Source organism: Bactrocera dorsalis, chromosome 2 (assembly GCF_023373825.1).
Source record: "Bactrocera dorsalis isolate Fly_Bdor chromosome 2, ASM2337382v1, whole genome shotgun sequence".
Lineage (NCBI taxonomy): Eukaryota > Metazoa > Arthropoda > Insecta > Diptera > Tephritidae > Bactrocera > Bactrocera dorsalis.
Genome location: NC_064304.1, coordinates 28,022,247 through 28,047,984, shown reverse-complemented (window position 1 = coordinate 28,047,984; position 25,738 = coordinate 28,022,247). Strand labels below are relative to the sequence as shown.

General features: G+C 33.4%; 1 protein-coding gene across 3 annotated transcripts in view; it reads right to left on the bottom strand.

Moving 5' to 3' along the window:
• Positions 1–244: 244 nt before the first annotated feature.
• LOC105233931 (dual specificity protein phosphatase 15) overlaps positions 245–25,738 on the bottom strand; it is a 52,995-nt gene continuing 27,501 nt past the window's right edge. For all 3 annotated transcript variants that reach the window (XM_049450494.1, XM_049450495.1, XM_049450496.1), the window contains one exon: positions 245–3,641. In XM_049450494.1, the coding sequence (XP_049306451.1) occupies positions 2,680–3,641 (962 nt within the window). In that variant the 3' untranslated portion in view covers positions 245–2,679. The remainder of the gene's footprint in view (positions 3,642–25,738) is intronic.

The following is a 25,738-nucleotide window of genomic DNA, read 5'->3' as shown; positions in this document are numbered from 1 at the left end:
CAACGATTGGGAAATCGGGTTTTGAAGGTTAACTAAAAATTATATGGATTTAATTTTAGTAGCAGCTATGTGTCAGGCCGAGGACTTTTCAGTTAATTTTTTACATACCCACTGTACGCAAATCTTCTGCCCTTATGTTGCCTTAGCCTCAATTGCAATTAAGCCTATAAAAACTGTGCGTAAATATCAAATCGTAAAACATACATAGATCCACACGAATTTTGAGAATAAAATACAACTTCAATTTCTTTTCAAAATCATTATTTTGTACATATATTTCTATTTTTATGCTTACGCTGCACATTCAATTGAATTGCATTATTTTACGTTTTTTTTTGTCTAGCTTACCAAATTAAGTGTGTATGTGTATGTAAGTGCAAGAATATGACTATTGCAAATTACATTAAATTATTATACATACATATATTTACGTAAATAACTATGTTCACGCTGCTATGAGAGCTACCGCTTATACAATTGCTACAACATGAATACCATCAATACCCGACTGCGTGCCAAAGCCTTAGCAGACAATGATGGACAAAAAGAAAGTACATTAATTAATTTGTAAATATTTTTCACTGTTTTAATTCGGCTCACATAAGGTGTATAAATAATTTATAATTGGGGTACTCACAACCTGTCGTAAAGCATCGTAAAATCGTAAAATTATAAATTTTTACACTTGTTTAAAAAAATTGTTGTTGGATTTCATACAAAAATGAGTTTACGCATTTACAATTTTCAATGCTATGTTTTCGAATCGTTATAACTTACAACTTTATGAGACTTGTGAATTGCACAAATATGTATATACACATTTATATACATTTAAGTTTGCACTAAAAATAAATTTTAACTTATATTATACATATACATATAGGTAGGTAGGTATATTTTACTTAAATACATAATTAAGTTGAACTGTGATAGTGACAAGAACAGAAATTGCTATTATTCAAAATATACATTTCCTTGTTTTTTGTATTGTTGTTGCAATTATTTAGATATATATTTTTGTAGTGGGGAAATTAATTTTGCTGTGATGTATGTATGTTCTCAGCCATTTTGTTGTTGGCGGGTTTATGTGTTTTGGAAACTGTTTGAAAATTTCGCTTGTATTGTGGTTGTGTGTAAAGAAAAAAACTTAAAACAGTTTTATAGGAAGAGTTTGGCATTAAAATAAATATTCGCTTGCTAAATATGTTTTGGGTATATATACATATATTTTTATGCTGCTTGTACATGGGTTTTTGTTGCTATTTATTATTATTAATAGTTTTTTGTTTTTTTGACAAATTATGCTAAGCAAATTGTGTGTGCAAATTTGTTATACTTTTATGCATTTAAAGTGCTATTTTTAATTTTAACTTAATTTAATTGTTTTTTTTTAATTTTTTTACGCACATAATTAACAACAAAATCAATTGTTAGGTTTTTAATTACATAGACATAAGTTTTATTTTTTTAATTTTTCAAAATAGTTCATTTTTGTAGCTTTTCAAAGTGTAAAAACATAAGCTTACCTGTTACATAAGTAAACCCGATGACTTAGCGGCGTGTTATAGGGAATTTTATAAATAATAAAATTAAAGTAAAATTACTAGTTAACATAATTTAAACTCAAAAATAAAATATTTATATGCATATTATGCAAAACAGGTGGCAACATTTGCAATTCAACACTTTCGCTTATAATATTTACAACCGAAGTGGTTTTTTAGACACCCGAAAGCATTTTGCTCAGCACAAATTTCGTTTTTAGTTTTCAAAATGTTCATAAATAAGCGTTTTATTGTTTTAAATCGTTCAAATAATATAAATAAATAGTATTTCATTGTAACAATGTTTATATTTTTATATATTAATACATATATGTATGTGTGGGTGTGTGTGAAAGCCCTTAATTAGGGCAAATGCATCTGCAACATTACTTCAATTGCGTTTATTTCAATATTTTTCGTTTATATATGTACATACAGTTAGGTCAAAAGGTAAAAAGTTACAATATTTTTCGAAAAGAAAATATTTGTTACACAATTTTGTAAATTTTGTCAATTTCGCATGGGAATATGCTTGTTTGGTTGTTGTTCGGATTATGAAATATCGACTACTGTATATAATATACACGGCGTTGTATACAAATTTTCAATTTCAAATAACAATTTTCTTTAACTACACATACATGTACATATGTAATTGTGTTTTTATTGTAAATGTGCCGCTTTTCTTTAATAGTTTATAAATTTCAGTTATTTAATTTCAATGTACTCGCAGTATTTACGTAGTAATAGTAGGCGTGGTGTCGCTTCGATCGTTTATTCGCTCGATCGGTATGCTAGTATACTTATATAGTACTTATATATGTACAACGCTGTACATATGTATGCACTTAGTATGTAATCGTTAGGTACGCTCGTTAAATTGTACACTTAAAAATTATTCACAGCTTTTCTCAAAGTGCTCGCCTAGTTGTTTCCGTGGTGGTTGTGGGTAATCTTTTTTTTGCTTTTACGTCGCTTTGCAATTTTTTTTGTTTTGAATTTAATTTAGTTTTTAAACTTCACGCTTAATATGTACTAAACACGTAGTATAACTAGTGAATCCTTATTGTTGTATATACATATGTATATGTGTATGCGTATGTGTAGGCATACGTGTATATTAGAGTTAGCGCACTCAATCGCTGGTGGACATTGCCATCACCACATTGTTCTCCTGATCCATTGCCACCGGCGACGATGGTATGCTGTGATTGCTGCTGGCTGACGCCGCTATCGTCAGGCTCGTCGTGTTCGTTGTGGCTGCAGGCAACGATTCGTCGGCCACTTCGCGTATCGACATGCACGACTGTGACTGTCGTATGGGTGCGAAGGTGGAACGTAAGTTGAGACGCAGTTTGGCGGGTGAATGGCGTTTCGGCATGTTGTTCGGTGTGTAGCTGAGGAAGGGCGATTGTGTGTTGGTTAGCGCAGCTGACGGTGAGGTCGGCGTCGAGGCGGACGATGAAGCGTACGAGGAGGCGGACAATGAGGAGGATGAGACTGATGATGAGCAGGATGCTTCGGTCGAGGTGCAGGGTGAGAGCAGTACGGCAGGTGCACCGGTGGGCGGTGGCCACGTTAGACGCATTGTTTGACTATTTGTGCAATTACTACTGCTACTAGCGTTGCTGCTGTGACTGCTGAGCGTACTGCGCGCATCCTCGAATAAATCGTCGGCGGCATCTTCATCGTTGGCGCACAATTTGCGTTTAGCATCGCCTGGCCGTTTGCGCAGTAACGCGGCATCTGTTTCGTCCACATCCTCAGCATTGGCGCTTGTGTTGTTGTTGTCGTTACTGCTGCTACAGCTGCTGGTAAATTCGACTTGACTAGACGTTGGTGTTGTGGGTGTGGTGGCGCCTGGCGATACGGGCTTCAGCACGCCGCTCATGCGCAAATTTTGTTCCAATTCGAGCAGTTGACCCATGAAGTTGAGGTTGGGTGAGATGATGGGTCGCGCGCCCTTCACCAGCTTGTAGGCCTCGAATAGTGATAGTGATTTGTAGCGCATGACGTAGGCGATGGCAATGGTGGCGCTGCGCGATATGCCCGCATGACAATGCAGCAGTACGCGGGAGCCGGTTTTGCGTGCTTCCTCTGTGAAGAAAGAAAGAAAGAAATAGCGGAAATTAGCACATTTTGTTATTTTTGGTTATTCGTTAATTGAAATAGTTTGCGTAGGTGAGCCAATCAAATGGGTGGAGTCATAATTAACGCAAGCGCGTTCGCGTGTTTGTGTGCCAACAGAGATAGCGTGTGAAATATTGGCGCTTATCGTAGACTCCTATCAAAATCGTTATTTTTAAATCTATGCGCTCATCACTCGACTCGCTAACTACATGAAAACCGGCGCTGAGCTAAGCATTTACCTCACACTCAGCTTATCGGCATTATTTTATCTAGATAATGTACTGTATGTATGTACATATGTACATATGTAGTCGCTTGCTTGTGCGCAAATGTCATATGAATTGCAGTTTTGAGCTCATAAAAATCTGTACTACCGATACAATTAATCTGACAAACGTTGACATCAGAAATTTTGAATTTTTTTCGGTTTTCAAAAATTTTTATTTAATAAAAAACAAAAAAATTAAATTACATTAAAAAAATTTATATTAATTAATAAAAATTATATTAATTAAAAATAAAAAGTCTAATAATAAAATAATATTATGTATAAAATAAAAGAAATAAATACAAAAAAAAAAAAATAAAAAAAAAAATAAAAAAATTTAACCAAAAAAAACATAATTAAAAAAAAAAAATAATTAATTAAAATAAACGAAATTTTATTAGAAATTATATAGAAATGTTGCTATAAAAATATTTTCTTAATTTATATCATCTGTTTTTACTGTTATAAATTGTGTAAAATTTTAATTGAGAGCACGCCTAAATGTATGCAACATTTTCTTAAAATTATTTGTATGCCACTCTTACGGTAACGTATACGCAGTGGTGACCTTTTTATGCGAACTTGCGCTAATTAAATTTTTGATGGGCTAGAATCGCTATTGATGATTCTATATCACCATAAATTTCTTACTTTAGATACAGCAGTTATAAGACTACGTTCAAACTCTTTAATTATTTTTTTTAGTAATACAAAATGAAGAATTATAATTAAATTGGAAAACATGGTTGCATGTATTAATAAAAAACGGTAAGATATCTGTATAAAACTGTTTTTTTTTATCATTTAAAGCTTCTTTGTGAAAGCTTATGGTGAGCTCCAGCACATAAGCTAACATTTTCTGCTTAAAAACATCTATCCTTCAAATATAGAATATCTAAGCGTTGTCTAATTTCCAAAGTATGAAATAAATCCGACTTTTTCAAATATTTCTTCACGAAAATCATCTTAGAATTTAAAATTTACAACGAGGAAAATCACTTTTTTCCTAACGCCAATGAATTTTTGCTGCAACATCTAAGCAATTCACAAATTTTCATGTTCCAAATTAATAATTATTCAATAAAGATAAAACAATAATTTTGGTTATATTCTTATACTTCAAAGGTGAATTATACAAAAAAAATTCAAATGTCGGATAGTTCAACTTCTTTACCAACATACTTTCCTTGAGGGCAGCGAAATTACTCTCTTATCAAAATCAAGCAAATTTGCTTAAATAAATAGACATAAGCACACATTCATGCAGACAACATATGCACATACACACATAAGTATTTATGCCAGTTATTACGGTGCATTGCACTGTATTCCCTCAATAGCAACAAGGCCAAAACGATACTTTGGTTAGTTATCAACTAACTTTAATATTTTATATATTTTATTGAGTCACAAAAAATAGAAATTATTACTAAAATTAAAAAAAAATTGCGTTTAAGTGATAAGAGGGTAAAAGCGTAATTTCCACAGTTTGATTTAAGTTTGAATTAATAGTGGAAAATTTTCGACTTGCGCACTTTTGATAGTCGTGCAACAACAACAAGGTGTAAATCATGTAAACGCGCCACAGTCGAGGGAAATACAGCCCATTGACGTAGTCCACATACACTTACCAACAATATTTACAACAATTTTACGTGCAAACAAAAAAAAAAATATTTTTGCTTACTGTTTTTCTCATACGCTAACTACTTTATCGTTTTTGGTTTTGTTGCTAGTGAAGTTCGCGCCGCTGTTGCTTACTTACTTAAGCCGACGAGCGTAAATACGACGATAGTCGAAAAGCAACAAACAATAATACCGCAATTCAATAACGTTACGGTGTTGACAATGTTTGTTTTTGCTTTTTATTGTTGTTGTTTTTTATTATTTTATACTTGTTTCATTCTCTTGCCTATGCGGATGACTCAGAAATGTACTCGCCGCTGGCAGCCTTGTTGGCACAATTCGCAAGCAGCTCCTCACCGCTATCGACCGACCGACTGACTTATTGACTAACGTCGTTCGGCTGATTGATGGGCTATGCCGGCTGTAAGGGTACACTGGCGGGTGGTGGCTGTATAATGGGTGGGGTGCACTGGACGCAGCAATTTTTATTGACGTATGGCAAATGTAGGCATTTAAGTGCATACGTAGCACGCTTAAGGCTTTTACAGCTAGCGATAAGCAAACATGGAGTTGATTGACGAAATATGTCGATATGTATTGCATGTAGATTTATGTATTTACATATACATATGTACTTATGTGCATATGGCGATTTACAGCAAGAAAATGACAATAAATCAGTAGTCAATATTTTATTTCAATTAAATGAAGGTTCCGCATCGCGATTATGGCAGGAGAGTGCAAGGTAGAGGGTAAGCGTTCTTCATGCTATTTATTGCATTTGTTGTTGTTTCGAAACAGATGTTTATTATTTATATAGTTTTATAGGAAACTTTTGCGCTTTGCTGTGCTCAATTTTGGTTTATCAATTTAAAAAAGACGATAATATCACGCTGGTCGATTATTCACGAATAATTTGAACGCGTAACCTTAAATTTTCTTGATTATATACATATACATATGTATAATAATATAATAAAAAAAATTGACGTCAAAGAAATCGGATATTTATGCATACATAAATTAAAAAATTTAAAAATTTAAAAAATTCCAAAAATTATCTCCCGACTAATATTTATCTAAATAAATTTTGCCAAAATTATACATTTTGTTGCATGTGACGGCCTAAATAGTACGATTGTGAAATTATAGCAGCAATAGAAAAAAATAGTTGTAATTTAACAATGGTTTTATTATCAATACAAAATATAAAAATACGCAATTGTTAAGTAATCTTATCATTGTTATGACAATAGTAATTATAGCTTGTTTTTATTTCGTACTTTTTTATTTTATTATTATTTTTTTATTGTTAAAAATATTTTGCGTAAATAATCTTGATAAGAGTTTGTTTAGAATGCTGTGTGTAATCAGTGGTGCTAGAAAAAAAATATACAAGAGTGCATAAAATGCCTTTTTACTCGCTATAATGAGTTATGAACTAAAAGCTAGTTCCTATAAAAGTGCTATAATTTTATAGCAAGTTTTTAAATGAAATATTTTGTACAATTTTAAGTTCAGTTAATAACTAAAGTTTCTATAAAAGTGCTATAATTTTATAGCAAGTTTTTTTCGTTTCTGACTTGTATTATGTAGAAAATTACTTAGTTTAAGATAGTATTTTAACTAGAAATGGTGAAACTAAAGTTCCTATAAAAGTTCTAAAATTTTATAGCAAGTTTTAATTTTCATTGCTAACTTGTATATAAAGAAAATTAATTAATTTAAGACAATGCTTTATCTAAAAATCCAAAACTAAAGTTCCTATAAAAGTATAAGTATAAAAATTCTAGATCAGCTTTCCTATATTTATATTAAACTTCTCCAGTGCAATCTGGTCTTAGTTGATCTATTGCTAATAAAATTTATGACGGGGCCTTTACGCAAGCGAGCTAAATCTTTAATTATCAAAATTATAGCACACAAGAACTGCTCATAAATACTGAAAGAAAGGGCCAATTTATAAATCAACAAATAAATCTGTTAATAAAGAGCAAACAAATGCATACTCTCGTAAATCTTATCGAGTCGTATCTTTGTTTTTTATTTATTTTGCAATAGAGAGCACAGACTTATATTTATAAACAGAGTACATTCATATGTATGGGAGGCTTATCAGTTGGCATAACTTTTTTATTTGCTTTTTCATTATTTAATTAAGCAAATACGTAAGCCTTATCAAATTGAGTATTTAAAAAAAAGTAATAAGAATAAGTGCCAAAGGCAGAGAATTTAATTGAGAAAGCATACTGTAATCAGTGAAGAAAGCTGACATCAATTTCTTTTTTTGAACGTAAAAAAGTAGTACGAATTACTAAAAAAACTTCAAATGCTTAAAGGCGCTCAAAAAAGTTGTACGAGTATGCATGTATACATACTCCACTTGACACAGGTGTTTGCAGCCTTCTCTTTATGTTTCTTTCTTTCAGATACTAACTCACTCATACCTCAAGTAAGTACAACATGAATATGTGTGTATGTATACTTGTCGAAAATTGTGCTTATGCTATAATAAAAATAAAAATTAGATCATAATTCGCTTTGTAGTCGCATAAATTAAATTACACAGCGCTTTTAAATAGCGCAAAAGCCCTTGGATCAGTTTAATGATATTTCTTGTTTATTTTTCAATATCATTGTACACATACATTTACATATAACTCACATGAGTTTAAATGTTTATAAACGTTGACTTCAAACAATATAAAATAGCACAGCTGCTGATAGGAAACGCTTACTGAGTTATAAGGAAATACATTACGAAATAAAATTTATTATTTACATACTATACAATATGTAATTTCGTTGAAAATAGTGAGCGTCAAGTTATACGAGTGCCAATGAGGTCGCCATTAGAATGTGGCGCCTAACTTTGTAAACAAAAAACAAAAACTGGCGATAACTATAATGAAGTGTTGAATACTAAATAATTTGAAATTCGAAATAATTCAATATAAAAAAAACTATTTCGGAGAAAATTTTGAATTTATTTCTGTGCGGAAAATGGTTTGTGGATTTTTTCTCAGCATTTCTGTGAGTGCGCGAAGTTCAATTGATAATTGTGGATAGCAATCACAAACTTGCTATGAATATAATTTGAAATCACTTGTTGTATTTATTATCTCCATATCTTTCAGAGTATCGACTCGTATAAAGAACTGGTATAATTTTATTCTATAGTTATAGTCAGTAGTTTGAATAATTTAGCTCCGAAATTCCAAACCTTTGAGAGTAGTGAACACAAGAAAAAACTGGTATAAATGCAATAAAATGGTATAATCATATGTTTAAGTTGTTATTATTCTCTTTTTCGTTGCTGTGCCTAGAGTACCGAAACGAACAAACAATTGGTATAAAATATAGTCAGTAGTTTCAATTAGTTAGCTTCGAAATTTCACACCTTTGAGAGTAATGAACACGAAAAAACTGGTATAAAAGTAAGAAAATAGTAGAATCATTAGCTTAATTTGTTTATATTCTATTTGGACTAACTTTGAGAATATCGAATACCGAATCGAACAAACAATTGGTATAAAGTCATTAACTGGTATAATCAGCAGAACAGGGGACCATATGGGGCGAATGGGAAACATTTTTCTGACTAATCTATTTTTTTTTTTGTTTTTTCAAAATTACCAAAGTGAGCTGTCTGCCAGCAATGGCTCATAAGTACTTTATATTCTTACCTAATTCCCACCTTTGAGTGGCGAGTCTATGATTTTTAGTATTATGTGAAAAATTAGTCGAAAAAGCTAAACGTTTTTGGGAGTGCACTTAAAATGCTGCAAAGGGGTGTGTCAAGCAGCCAGCTTGCCATTAATGACACACACATGTAGCAAGAACAACAAAAACAAAAGTTAATCAAATCGAGGGCTATGCCTGATTGTCTTTCTAACAAACTAACTGTCCGTCCAACTTCCTTGCAACATTGAATAACTGCCACACTGTCTGCCTTACACTAATATAGACATGTCTATACACACTAATATTTTTGTATGTCTGTCGTAATATGGCGGTAATAACATTGCTGACTCATAATGTTTGCCAGAGCATTCAACTTGAGTGGAAATAGCCTTAAAAGTAAACACAATTGTTTGGCTAAATCTATGCGCTGTTGTTGTGGTTGTTGTTGATAGTATTGCAGACAGTATACTCATGCTATTCGCTAAGTGTACATATGCGCCGCGTACTTGAGCTTAGTGGTGTGAGCTATTAGGCAATACGCAATTATGATTTTATGTATACTCGCCTTATAAAAAATGATGGCGCGTCTGGGTAAGCGGAAATTAGACGGTCAAAAAACAAGTACAACGGTAAATTTAAGAATTTCAGTAAAAAAAAGAGGGTGCTTTGAAACATAATTATATATTTTAATAGTAGTTCATGTGACTGAACACAGCTACTTGAAACTTAACTCAGCTTAAGCTACGATTTCGGCTAATTTTCCATTTTGTCAGCGTATAAAAATGCCGGTGAGTCGTCGCAGCAGTTAGCTAGTTCGCATTAATTACCTTGATGACGTGGAACAATGCGCTTTCACACGCTTGCGGCTACCGTTTTTGTCGTTGGTTCGCATTTTCGTGCGAACTAATTATGATTGTTATTGGCGAAAATAAGCATTGCCGATACAATAAAAATAAATTACGAGTAACAGCGCATAAAAGCAATACTTGACTAAGCCGGCAAGTAATAACGAGGCGATGATTAAGCGCCGCCCAAAGAAGCACAGGCTGAATGGCGACTGTAAAAGGAAATGTGGTGGTGCGCATGCGTGACTCGTACACGATGTTTTGCTTACTCACACGCAAATACAGAATGCTTTCAGTATGAATGAATGAATATGGGCTGGCGACAACGCATCGGAAGTAAATATTGAACAAATTGCTTACATTCACATACATACATATATGTAAATGTATGTAGATTAGTATATCCGTAGCACGCTTTTACTCATTATGAACGCTGATGAATAATATAGCACCGCGTCTAGCGCGCAATTAGTGGGTGACAGCGCGCTGTTCATCGCAATGGAATGTCGGCTATTCACGCGCTAGTATTGTCACTAGTTGAGCTGTGTTGCGCGCGCTGCAAGTTGCCACCAAATGTCGCACACGCATCACGCTGCCCAAAACGCGCAATGACGCAATGACGCAAGGTCTGCCAGCTGTCTGTCTCATTGACCGCCTGTTTGCGGCACCTAATGCACCAACAGTCGCGCGCCGATGACGTGTTGCGTTGTCATCACTTACATATATGGTCGGCGCTGTTGCATCTTTCACGGAAACGTGCTACACTTGCAGTTTTATGCTTACAGCTCATCTCGATTTGTTCGCTTTGTGCGCTTATTCTTAATTGAACGTGATGATTAAGAATATTTTGGGGATGACTCTTAGCGCAAGCAACACACATATGTACATACACGCTTGTCACTTGCAGCTGCATCATATCAAAAAAACGATTTCATGTAAGTGTGTGTTTGTGGGATTATCAGGCGATGAGCTGGGTGCGCTTTAGCGATATGCATTTAAAAATATATAAACACATACTTATATATATGTCAGATATCTATAAGATTAAGTAGTCAGCTTTGTGCTGCTTTGTTGTTGGCCATTGGCGCGCGCATTCAGCAGGTCGCCGTTAATTTGACCGACTGACGCATAAAGGCAACAGGCAGCAGCTGGCGGCGTGTATTTGCGCGGCGTCATGTGCGCCAGACAGGCATGACGCAGACACGCACTTTCAGATGCTACTTTTTTGTTAACATGGCTTTTTGTTCTCATTACATACACACACGCTTACATACATACGTGCGCGCATTTTATGGCTTTGTGCTGTCTGCCGTATGCCGACTCAGCCGAAATGTCCTTCAGATTTGCGCGTTACAGTAAATGCTTGTGTATATAGTAAATAATATATGTAAATACGCGTCGCTTCCTCGTACTGTAACCGGTGGCACGCTGATATTTAATTGAAAAAAAAACAGTATTTTTGTTGATTCTATAATTCTTGCTACGTGATCTTAAAATTCAAGTCTCATTTGATTTTTTTTTTAGATTTTTTTGTTGATATTTTACGCTGTCGCTTGTGACGCTGACTGATGCGCAGTTTGCCTTAATTGTTCTTTATACTTAATTTATAGCGACTTTTCGTAAGCGCACTGCTCCTTCCCTTGTTCTACGCTCTTTCACAATAAACTCCATTCATGTCAAAATACAAAAAAAAAAATAATAATAAAATAAAAAGAGTTGACAAGCTGTAGTAAGTAGTTGACTCAAAGGCACTCACGCGCCGCTGTGATTTACTTTTAACCCGTGAGTAACAGCCGTGCTACCATACTGCCGTAAACATACACCTTCGCTTTTTTTTTAACTTCAAATTCTCACTGCTATTTTGTTTATTTCCCATCTTTCTTATTATTTATGCATTATTGTATGTCTTCTTTTCCGTTGGCTTTGTATAAGTCATGGTCAAAACGCGTTTTCGCCAACAACTCACACAGTTTTTGGCACTGATGCTATATCTCACAGTATTTTTTTGCTGTTTTGTGTGCGAGACAGATGCAAAGTGGCAGTAAAAATGGAAAGGTAAGCAACGGCAAAGCGCAAAAACAGTAAAAGTCAGCAGCGCGGAGGGAACATAATAAAATCATAAGAATAACAATGATGCAATGAGCAGCTTGTAGCAGGTGGCAGCTAGACATACATACAAACATACACACACATGAAGGTATAATATATAAACATATATATTTATGCATGGTGTTAGGTAAAGCGCAGAGTGTGTGAACGGACGCTAAAGTGTTGGCCAACGGCAGGTAAATTTACACCGATCGCAACAAGAGCGAAGTTAAAGACAAAACCAATAGAAAAAACTATACAAATAAATTTACAGTAAGGTGAGTAATGAGTAGTAGAGTACGAAGAAACTTATATGTATTTTGTTGTGATGACGAATAGGCACAGTGGGGTGGAATGTATTGATTTTAAGAAAAAAATTTAAAATTTTCAAACCAAAAATAATAAAGAAAAAAATTTAAATAATTAAATAAAAATATTAAATAAAAAATAAATAAAAAAAAAATTAAAAAAAATAAATAAAATAAAATAATGTATAAAATAAAATAAAAAAAAAAATAAAATAAAAAAATGTATAAAATAAAATAAAAGAAAAAACATAAAATAATAAAAACATATATATAATATATGTATATAATAAAAATAAGTTATTGATATTCTAAACAAATAAATAAAAAAATTAAAAACAAAAAAATAAATACAAAAATTTGAAAAATTAAAAAAAGGTATAATATTAAATAAAAAAATATGTAAAAAATATATCAAATAAAATAAAGCAAAAAGCATAAAATAATAAAAATAAATTATTGACATTCTTACAAATAAATTAAAAATTTAAAAACAAAAAATAAATAAAAAAAATTGAAGAATTAAACAATTATAAAATATTAAATAAAAAAATGTAAAAAAGAAAAAAAATATATAAAATAAAATAAATATAAATAAAAAAAAACACAATACAATAAAAACATATGTATAAAAACATATACATTCTACGCATAATAAAAATAAACAAAAAGAAATAAAAAATATATAAATTAAAGGAAATTATACAAAACAAAATGTAAAAAACAACAACAAAAATAAATTAGAAGTTAATAAACAACTTTGAAAAAACAAAGTACTTTTGTTATGACGACAACTAGAAATGATGAGCTTGATATGCTATTATTATCAAAAAAAAAATAATAATAAACAATTAAATGAAATGAAAAAAATTGATTGCAAAAATATTAAAAATAAAATAAATATACATACTTCGTGAATGTCGAATAAATTTCAAATTTGAGCAAAAATTTGCAAACTGTGTCTTAGACTTAGGCACTTAATAAACATTTATTGTGGAAACTTCTATTTACGAGCTAAATTAGAATTTTATTTGCATAAATTATCGCTTCTAAGTGGTCGTAAAAGTATTTTTAGTTATAAATAAAGCTCGTACTAAGTCTTTTTTTTTACTGAAAAATAAATTCCAAAATGACTTTTGACGACATTTATTGAGCTTAAGCCAGAAAAGTTTAAAATACCGCAGCATTAGCATACTTTCAGGCGATTTGATTAAAATTAAAAGATTGTAGTATACTTCTAGGCACCCTAGACTTCTAGAAATCAATAAAGAACCTGATATTTTTATAATTTATATGCAATAAGTTTCCTAGGCAACAAATTTATGAGATATACATAAATATATAGAACTAAACTTTCTTTTCGACGCATTATTGCAGCAATTTTGAATCCAAAGTATATTTTTAGGCATAGCGGTTGCAAATAACAAATTTTTACATATTAAATTTTAGTTTAATATTTTTCAAAATCTTTTCACTGTGCGACTTCCTTTAGGCGAGTCATTGCACAGCACTAAGGTTGTTATTACTGCCACTCAAACGCATACATGCATTTACATACTTATGTAGATACATATGTATGTTAATGTATTACTGTTCAGTATAAGTATACGCTTACAGTCAACTGTGCACTTATGCGTTAGAGCTTAGTAATAGGTTTGAATGATAAGTGACATTCGATAAATCAAACAAAAGCCAAATCGAAAAACGAAACAAAAATACACAATAAAAGCATACAGAAATAAAGTAAACAGTAAATTAAACGTAATTATTGCAAATGATTCATGCAAAACTGTTGAGGCCGAAACGACGCCGCAAAAGTTCAAGTGCGTGCCGCCTTAAACGAACTCGACGCTTAAACTACACTTGAGTGAGCTGAACTCAAAGCAGGCAATCAACAGTAATGCGAAAACACAATAAAGTGTAGCAGCGTGGTTAAGAGTAGTATTGCGCGCAAGCGCAGCCTACAGCCTTCGTGCAGTACAGCAAGGCGGTGAGGGCGGTCTAACAACAAATTTGCTGCTTTGTCATACCAACAGCAGTTGCTACACAGCCGCAAACATATTGCACTGGCAATCGATGGCAAATGATTTTCGTTTAAAATTGGAAAAAAAGCGCGAAAATTTTCCTTTAACGCATTGACAGCGCTGCCGCGTCATTTGACCTTCAACTTGCGCAGTCAAGCAGCTGTTTGGTTCATTTGCGTTGAAATCAAGTCATGTTGAGTGGCATGCATGCGAAACCCAACAATTAAAAGAACCCAAAAATATATTATTTTTTATATAAAAAACACGGACAAAATGTATTTTTGCCGAGTTTGACGACTCATCGTCGTCGCGGCCGTGCATTCAAGTGCAGTAATTAGACAAACAACCAAATCACATTTCAATGCAAAACGCAAAGGGAAGTTCATTAAGTTTTAATTTAAAATTCTTTTTTCATATAAAGTATGCGCAGTGTTAAAAATATAAAATGAAAAATGTATAATAAAAATAAAAACGCAAAATAAAATCAACCTTCACTTTCTTATACGGCGCAAAGATTTTTTTGGCGCTGCCGATGATTCATCGGCAATCACACACCTTTGCAGGGAGCGCCTGCGCGCACGCTACCGAAACGCTGACAAACACGCACACACACACACACACCGATGTAGGTATATTTGCGCTGGTGATTTACTTCGGCCGTATGACTGACTGCCTGACAGCTTGATCATTTGCACGCTTCAATGGCTGCATGGATTCCCGTGCGTTGTCAACAGCAACATCAGCCAATCGCAATAACAAAAATAATAATAATAAAGCGTTGTGATCTCATGCAAATGTAAACAAAAACGGCGTATTATACAAATTCGCTATAAAATTTAATGAATCTCGTGTGCCACCCTTCCTTTTAACCAGCGTGTGTCGCCTACCGCGCTCCCCCCATATTCAGATGAGTGTCCATGTTTGGGCTGTTTGTCTCTTTACCGCGAAGCGCTGGATGATTTCAACGCCAGTGATTTACGTTTGCATATATGTATATGTGGTATATATGTATGTATATATATGTGCAAGCATCGCGCTGCTGGAATTTTTACAAGCTACTCCACGCCACATACTCGTCACTTTCTTGTGAACATTTATTTATGACTTATAAGAAATTGTTTATATTTTAAATTGCTGAAGCATGAGTCTGCTTACCGATTGATATGTTTGCGGATACTCATAACTATATACATAAGTATATATATGTACATATGTACTATATGAGTATGTGGTTGCAGAAGTAAGTCATCAGCGCGGATAACCAGCAGCGCTGACCAAAGGCCGCACACGCACATATACATGCATGTGTGTCTGCCTTGGCTCATAATAATATATACTTATGTATTTATATATATTTAGCTTATAAATTCCTTTGATCACACACACAGCGCCTCAATACCAGACACATTTCGTTGTTTTCTTTAAATTTTCTGGGTTTTCGACACCCACCAAAAGCGCTTATTTTTAGCGCGATGACAAATGCGTGGAAATATTAAAATATTTACATGCACACACACACACACACACGCAGCCATGCATTGTCTGTGGCACTTATTAATAACTGTGCACACGTCCTCAAAACATCCGCATTGCGAATATTTGGCATATTTTTCGACTCTAATTGTCCAATCATTGCCTGCACTGCGTTGATTTGTGCCCATTACAGCGCTTAGTAATTATAAATAGCTAATCTTTGGTGACAACAACTACATTAACATACAACTACAACAACAACATTGTAGCGTAAAGAAGTCATAGATTGTCGATAAGTGCTTTTGTTTGCTGAAAACACTTTATTGCTGTCGTGATTAGAGTTGCACCCAGCACCTCGGAAAATAATTCGCTTTCAAATAGCAGAAAATACAACAACAACAACTCAACTATGCATATTCACTGGCGTAAATGGCGCAATGGAGCGTCGAGAGTCGCACTTCTATTTGCAATATGTTATTATTGTTTTTTATCTAATCAGCGCACTCAGGTGATAATTAACACCTCGGCTGTCATTAGATTACATTAGTATTTGAGAAAGGTCTACGTCGGCGGTGTTAATTTGCGTAAATAGTAATATGTCTATGCAGATATGTATATGTATGTGTTTTTGTTATTTTTTTCATGACTAAACAAAGTCAAAAGTGCAGGTTTTTTCAAATATTTTTTCTAATAGTTTATGATACTTAAAAGCTTTAAGTTTAAGGTAAATACGGTGTCCAGCTGTAAAGATTGCTCGGTGAAAAAAGAAATATTTTAATTTTTTTATTAAAATTATCCTTTTTATTTTAATTTATTTTTTATTAAAAATAATTTCTTATTTATTTTATTTTTTTTTTATTAAAAATAATTTCTTATTTATTTTATTTTTTTTTATTAAAAGTACTTGTAAAATTTCGAAAACTCGCTAATGAAAATAATTTTTAATTTCGATTTGTTTCTAATTCATATTTATCTTCGAATACTGAGCGTAAGCGCAGTCTCCAACCAGAAAATTTTCCGCGCTAAATTGCTAAGTCCCCAAAAGCGTGAAAAAAATCTATAAGCCAGCATTTACAACCTGATTTCCTTTTACTTTTCTTATAAATCCTTCATTTTGTGAGTATATTTTAAAAATAGTTACTAAATATCAACTTCAGACTGCTAAATTTCCAAAAATACCTTCGTTGCCTACATTTAGGCTAAAAACTAATTATCGCAATTTTTATCAGGAAAATAACTTAAAAAATATATACAATTTCTTTGCTTTCTAGTGTACATATGTACGGCCGTCTGAATTTTACTTTCTTTGTAGACATTTTTTTCCTCTTTCTTATCAATTTCATCATAGCGTTGTTTTACTTTTACTATCTGCGCCGGCTCTATTAAATATTTGCATTTCTTTTTGATACAATTACTCTAAAAATCTTCGTACATATGTATGCTATTCGTGACAACTTGTCGTCTTATCGTGCAAACAGAGAGTGCAACTATAAGCGAGAAAGACAGTGTTGAAAACAGCGTCTCCGGTTTTCTAAGAAAAATTATACGCAACATGTTCGTAGTAAATATGTACATATATCTAAGCATAAGAAAGTAAACTTTTTTTGTTTTTTTAGCAACTTAAACAATGTACTAGCTTGTTGGAAATAAAAAGTTTTAAACAAAAAAATATTTTTTCTCTTAAATAAGAATAATTTGCATAATGATTTAAGAGCTCAAAAACTGTTAACAGAAAAATATATGATTTTTTTTTTCTAATGCTATATATGCGCATGTTAAAAAATTTAATAATTTTTTTTTTAAGTAAATATTTTTAGAATTTTTTTTAAGACCTTTTACTTTTTTTGATTTTATACTCTTGAGCAATGTTTTTGTAAAAGATCAGATTTAAGCAAAAATATAATCAGCACATTGTTTAGTAACGAAAAATTAATTATTTTACAATTATGCTTTTGATAAAAAATTAAATTTTAGAATTTTCGAAAAACTTGCATGCGATAAATTTTATTGCTAATTTTCAAAAATTGTTGCCAATGCATTTCGATTATGAAAATATAGTCTATACAGCTGTAATAGTTTAAACATAATTTTAAAATCTTGTCTTCATTTTGATGCAATTTGACTAATTTTTTCGCATGCGAGAAATTTTGTTTTTCTTTCTGTTAAGTTTCAAATTTTGATTTTTGTAACTTTCAGTGATTTCTGAATAAATTTTATAAAGTTTTTTAATTTTTTCGCATGCGAGAATTTTTTTTGCAAAGTAGACTTTGTGCTTTTTAATGATTGAAATTAATATTTTTTGAAACAAAATCTTTTTAATTCGTTTTTTTTTGTGTTAAATTTCAAAACTTAATTTTTGTAACTTTCTAAATAAATTTTATAAAATTTTCATATTTTTTTGCATGCGAGATTTTTTTTTTGCGAATTTTCCAAAAGTAGTTTTGTGCTTTTTACAGTTTGAAAATCATATTTTTTACAAAACAATTTCTTATTCAAACTTTTTGTAATTTTTTTTGCATGCGACTTATTTACTACTTCTTTGAAAGCACTTCTTCTGTGCCAAACTCTATATAAGTACTATCTTTTCTTTCTAACCTATATCACCTTAGCTTCATGACAACGCTTGACACGTGCCTCTAAAAAATTTATAGATCTCACTGCATCATTTAGTAGAATTTTTATGTCATCGGGTCAAGAAACAATGAAAAATGGAAAAAAACGAACGCTAATGCATTGTTAACCTGAAAATGTGTGTAAAAAGCCAGCAATAAAATCGTGAAATAGACGTAAGATAACTATCAATAAAGAGCGAGGGAAAGAGAGTAAAAGAGGGAGGGAACTAGCCGTACCTAAGTTACCTATCAGCAACAACAAGAAAGCAGTTATTACAGCAAGCAGAATTAGTGAGCTCTGCTGTAGCCGATTCATTCACGAAACTCACGAAAGTTCAGGCCCTTAGCTGGAGAAATTTTTGGGGTCAAGTGCCAGATATTTTATAAAAAGTGTAATTAGATTATTTACGCTTGAAATTTGAAGAAGAAAATTAGAAAAAAGTAACAACAATATACTAAATATATATAGAAGTATACACAAAATTATTGTTATTATTTCCTTTTTGCTGAAAGCGAATCAACTGCCCAAACTGGCAGCGGCGGAAGCAGGTGGGCAACGCCAAGTCAAACATGGAAGACAACTACTATCTATATATAAACATATATATATTTATAGAAAATAGCAGAGTAAGCCAGAAACGCGAATGGGAAGTGTATACAGTATGTATAAATACAACAATAGCAATCCATCGTGGTGGCCTAGTGCATGAGGTTGTATGAAGGGCAGCCGGGCGGTTTGGCTAATTCTAGCGTGAAGAACGTGCGTAATGACACATTTGGTTTGTTTGGCGAGTCTATGTTTGTATGCTTGTAGTTATGCGCAGACTAATGAATGGATAGTGGAAATAAATCTGTTTTCACACTAAAGCTTACTGATAGCCATATGTAAAATTTGTATATGAATGGAAAAATGTACAGAAATCAATGAAGCGCTAAATGAATGAATGGACAAACGACACTTGAAAGTATAAAAAATCAATAGAAAATGAAATAAGTAATAATAAAAAAAATCAAATGCAAACATACGTACACACAAACGTTGAACGAAAGGATGAATGTGGATAATTGCATTTGTGCTGACAAACAATGAGCCGGAGCTTAAATGGATTTTTAATTGCTTATTTGCATAAATTTTTGGTCGAACAAAAAAAGGAGTGGAAATACACACAAACATATAAATGATTATTATTAAATTATTAGATATGTATATCTATATATACATATTGAATATTTTGAATTACTAAAATTTGCAGATTTAAAAATTATATTTTAAAATAAAAATTAATAGACATTTAAAAAAACATAGATTGCCTGATATCAAATTTAACTATTTTAACTTTTTTTATTTTATTTTTAATTTTTTATATTTTTTTTATTAATTTTAAAACTTTTGTAAAATAAAATATTTTGTTTTATTAAATAAAAATTAAAAAAAAAACATACAAAATCAATTTTGAAATATTTAAATTTAAAATTTATTATTATTATTAAAAGTTTCAACCATTAATCAAATTTTCAAAATTAAAGTTTAAATTAGTTGAAACATTTAAAAAGTCATAACTTGGCGGAATTTAAATAGTAATAAATTAAGACAAAATATTGGTAAACATTAAATTCGAAAATTAAAAAAAAATCTAAAATTAGCAAATATTAAATTTTTTCAAAATTAAAGACTAAAAACTAATAGAAATACTTAAATAATGAATTCTTTCATCTTAAAATTTTCAACTCGTAAATAATTTTTACGAAAAATTAAAACAAAAATATAAAAAATATCGGCAAACCTTAAAAACAAAACTGAAAAAAAATCATAAATTTGCAAATTTCGAAAATTGAAAACCTTGCAAATTAATGCAAAAGGTAAACAAACAACTCTGTGTAACCTAAATTTTAAACATTCCTCATTAACGTTTTGATTTCGGTACATTTTCTGCCAATCCTCATATTTTTCGCATGCAAATTTTCCGCTATTTATGGTTTACTAAAATAGTTTAATTATTATAATACTAGAATTGTACGCTTTTTTCATAATTAATGCCTCCAGTGCATGAATGAATTCGGCATGCGCAATGAGTGAAAATCCATAAAAAAAAAAATACTACAGAAAGTCGCAAAAAAGAAATTATAATGATAATCACAATAATACAGACTGTAGCCAGAAGCGTCAGAACACACACGCACACATACATCTGCGCTTAAGCACACAGGCATTAGCGTAACAGCACACAAACGCGCACCAAAGTGCCACGAAAATAAACACAACGCCTTATAAATATCATACGTAAGTACTTACATATATGTGTATGTGTGTATGCAAACATTTATATTTACTCGCACACAGCGATTGCTTCAGAAATTTCATGGCATAAAAATGAAATGGATGATGAGTCATCGTCAGTCGACAGCCGCAAACCACCAACCTACCAACCAGCCCGCCAGCCAGTGAGCGCGCTAGCAGCCAGCACGCTGTTTTCTTTTTGTGTTTAGCACACATACATGTATGTATGTAGGTATGTGCGTGTATGTTGGTGTATTTGCAGGCAGGGAAGTCGCCGTCAGTCAGCTAGTCATCCATTGCTTTTGTTGATTCTTTACTTATGATCGCTGTTGTTGTTGTTGTCAAATTGTTATTGTGTTGCTTGCTTATTGTGAGCTGTTGCTTCACCGGCAGCAGGCCACGCCGGGGCCGAGTATGAGTGAGTAGAGAGCGAAATTTCGCTTGCACACTCGAATCTCCTAGATAACATTGCACAGACAAACATACAAATATACTTATATGTGTGCTTGTATATGTATGCATAGCTGTAGCGCCGCCATTCAAGTGTGTCTGTGTATTTATGGGCATATTTGCCAGATATTGCCGTGTATTGTTAGCATTTAAAAATTCTATTGTCGTTGTTTCTTGGCGTGGTTGTTGTTGTAGTTTTAGTTTGTACTTAAAAGGCACGACAAATACCAGGAAGAGTGCGGTGAAGAAGCAAAACAACAGCAGCTGAAATGTGTAGCATTAGACACCTATACTCAGCTATGTATGTATATGTGTGTGTGTGTGAACGGGCTGACGTTCAATGTGTTTGTGCGTTGTTCAGGGGGGTTTGGCGGCTATGGGCAGTGGAAAGGTACTACTTACTCACTCGTCGTAGATTATTGCAGACTTGTAAAGTGAAGTGTGCGCACGTATTAAGGCATTGGTGGGGTGATAATGGGCTGTGTGTGTGCTCTGGGTGGTGGGTTGGTGGGATGCAGTAAGGTCGCTCGGCCGGTTGGTTGGTAGGCTGGCAGTGAATGTATTTTTAATGGTTTCGTGCCGTGTGCGAATTTAATGAAAAATAAAAATATTTTTTTGAGAGCTTTTGTTGTCATCATTACTTGCATAAATGCCTGTATATACATACATATTATATACATTACGGGGTATATGTATGTACTATGTATATTGCTCTTATTACATAAATATATTTATCGCATAAATAATTACATAAACATATTTATTTTCTATATTTATTTATTTTTTGTAATATTTTTTTTTTATTTTTTATCAACTTCTTTTATGTTGAGTTATTGGGCTTTGAAAAAAATATTGACAAATACAAGTACTATGTACATATGTTTGTAGTTGTATGTATGTTCAATAAGGCTGTAGGTGCCTTCACAAAATGCCTGCAAATTCAATTTCATTAAAACTACATATATTATATATTTTGCAAACAAATATGCGTACTTGTGGTCAATGAGTCTGAAGTTCGTAGTAAACTTGTATACAAAATGTGTTGTAACATTGAAAACGAAGATTGTGTGGAAATCTTTATTTCTCATGCTACTTTCTAATACAAAGTAGTCATTGAATTTCCTAATAATAAAGTTGAACTTTCATGACTCGAACTTCTATAATTCGCAGTTCTCCATAACTCAAACTTTTGACCTTGCAAGAGAAGTCAAATTTCATACAAATTTCATTAAATAACTTGAAGAGCTTCTGCATGGATTTCTTCAATTTTAGGCTAAGTGAAGGTTTCATATTTTTAATTTCTGAATTTAAGGTAATGTGAAGATTTTTTGCACCCAAATTTTGGCTGAAGTTTTTGAAACCTTATTTTTGATACCCTATACCCCTCAAAACTGTCAACAATGACTAAAACCCAAATTTACCCGCTCGAAATAGCCACATTGCATGTGCTCAATAAATAGTTAATTACGAAAATTTCCCTATAAATTGGTATTTTTATTGAATTTCTGTACGCATTAGAAATATTAGACGAACGGTAACGGTATAATTAGAAAAGGACACGCAAAACAAGGATCATAGACAGAAAACGCACGCAACCCTAGCATGGAAACACTTGCGCTAACGGATATTGCAGAGCCACGCACCTGCCATTAGCAGCTGGCTAATGGGAAAATTCGGTAATAATCGTTAGACAAAAACAGGTACAAATAGCCACTTACGGCATTGAATACGAGCAGTTATTACGGTAAATGGATGGGCAGGTTGTTTACATTAAGCGCAAACAGTTACGTAAGAGTAACAATTTCCTAAACAAATTTGAGAAAGTCTCCAGGATATGACTACAAAAAGAAAATAAATTCCTTATAGACTCCATTTTCCAACGACAACAGCCTAAAAGTCGAATGCACATAACTGTAAGCTTAAGCTATGCAAGAAATCGCTAAGTGCTGATGCAAATTGGAAAACCGCTAAGCAAATAAAAGAAAACAAAAACAGACAAATAAACATGCAAGTTGTTGGAAACACACAAAAACTGCAGGAAGTGGAAGCGGCGGTTTGGAGCGGTGTGAAGAAATAGCAAAAGGCCGCGTGTCAACAATTTGGCCCCAAGGTAGTTCTATTTAGCCGCAAACAGTAGCGCGCTGTCCCGCCAAAAAGGCAAAATTAATGTTTAAGAGTGCCACATTTCAATATACATATGTATGTATGTGTGCATGTGTGACTGTTGTGTGTGTGTAGTGCTAAGAGCGTGGAAAGAATGTCCACCGTCCTTCGGCTGTTTCTCAGCACACGTCCGAAAATAGATCAATGCCCGCGGCGGCAGGAAGGCGAAGGTGGTGGAGGTGAGCGCACATATTTTCACATATACAAACATACTATATACATATGTATGTATGTATGTATGTACAAACATATATACATACATACATATGTATATGTATATACCTACATTTGTATGACTGCTTGCCAGCTTGGGTTGCGGTGGAGCTAAGGATTTGCCTTAAGGCAGCCGACAACCAAATACATAAATACACAAACATGACGCCGCCATTAGAAGGCGGGGTGGTGTAGGAGTGCACCAGCCGTGGTAACGGTTAAATGTACGACGCAATAAAGCGCAAATAAACCAAAATCGATGACAGCCGCAAGGCAAACGAGAAGCGACAAGCCACAATGAAGGTGCTGAGCAGTTGTTGTCGTTGTTGTCGACAACAAAGAAATATAAGAAAATAATAATATGACGGAAGGGTGCCACACCGGTGGGTGGGGGTGGTGTGTGACGGCTTTTTGTGCCACATTTGCCTTTGTAAGGTGATGACTCATCGACAATGTGCGCCATCCTCATCATTAGCTGCTGCTGTTGATGCAGCAATAACACCACCAAACAAGAGCAACACATGCTGAGCAACAAAAATAATGCCACCACCACCACCACCGCCAGCAATGAGCGCAGCACAGAAGTGTAAGTGTATGTATGTATGTATGCAAGTGCTTAAGGCTACAGACGTGCTCATGGCAGCTGTTGTGACAAGCACAACAACTACAACAGTGCGCAAAGGAATGAAAACAGTAGCAGTTGCGACGTTGTTTGTTATTTTTGGATTTTGTAAGCAGTGAGCGCGTGTGTTGGCGCTGTCGTTGCTTTACGCATACAGCAAAAAACACTTCCTACTCACTTGCCTGCTGGGAAAAGCAGCGCTTGTGAAGCGGTGAAGTTCAGGTGTAAGCGCGGCAAAAAAGGATTGAACTTTATGTGAATGAAAGTTGTTAAAGTCCAGAAATAAATTTTCTTTGTTTTTATAAGGGATTTCAGAAAATCAGAAATAAATTCGGTAACGAAGATAGACTTTTGCCTTTCAAATGACATTTTCTTGTATTTTGACATATATGTATGTAGCTTAATAGTCAAATCTACTTTCGAAAATGCCAAGAAGTAAACTAGAACTGCTTTTCGTATATGACAGCTGTCAAAAAATGGCTTCAAAAGTTGAAAGTGATTTCAAAAATTTGTATTTTGAAAATCATTTAAAATTTTAGGCGCCTGCTTGCTCACTTTTATCCACTCCCTGTTTGCTCGTTGATTTCCGATTTTTATTTTTCCTACAGGGTATGCCTTCTGCTCACCTCAGTTCAGTGCGTGCGTACTTTCCTCACTACAAACGCATATGACCGCGGGGACAAAAGTGTGTGCGTGACGTAAAACGTAAACGTTACGTTGCAGGCACAAAAAGCAACAAAAACTTACAACAAGTACCAATAAAAAAACAACTAAAGCATACAAAAATCGAAAAAGTTATAAGGCAAACACAAATGCGTTGAAATAGAACAGCAATAACCCCTCAGATCGATTTTGCTGCGTGAGTGCGCTGGCACACGAAGAAAACTGAGGATGACTAATCAGTGAGAGCTCGATATAAACAAATAAATAGTAGCTAAAGGAAGTGCACTCCTGAGCGCAGAAATGAGGAAAGGTGTAGAGGGTAGAATACCAATTTACTGCTTCGTGAAGGGTACACAAATGCGAAAGGGTGGAAGGTGGGTGGTGGTTATATATATATGCCTTTATAACTGAACCGGAAGAACGCTTGTGGTTACTGTTTATTGCACAGCTAACGGGATGTCTCGTAGCAGGCGCTTCGCTTGCGATGCGTCATGCTTCAGCCGTTGAAGGGCGGAAGAGTAACCACACCACAGCACAAGGCGCTACCTACCACAGTGGAAATGTCAGACAGCACGTCAGCCAGCGGCAGGAGCAAATGCAAAAAGCAAGCAATAATAATAATAACAACAACAACAATTAAACTGCAGCAGCGCTAAACGGTTGGCAGACATGCTTGCCGGCAACAGTCACCAAATCAACAGCAATGAAATAATACACGCAACAAAACCGTTTTGAGCCAACTACTGACCA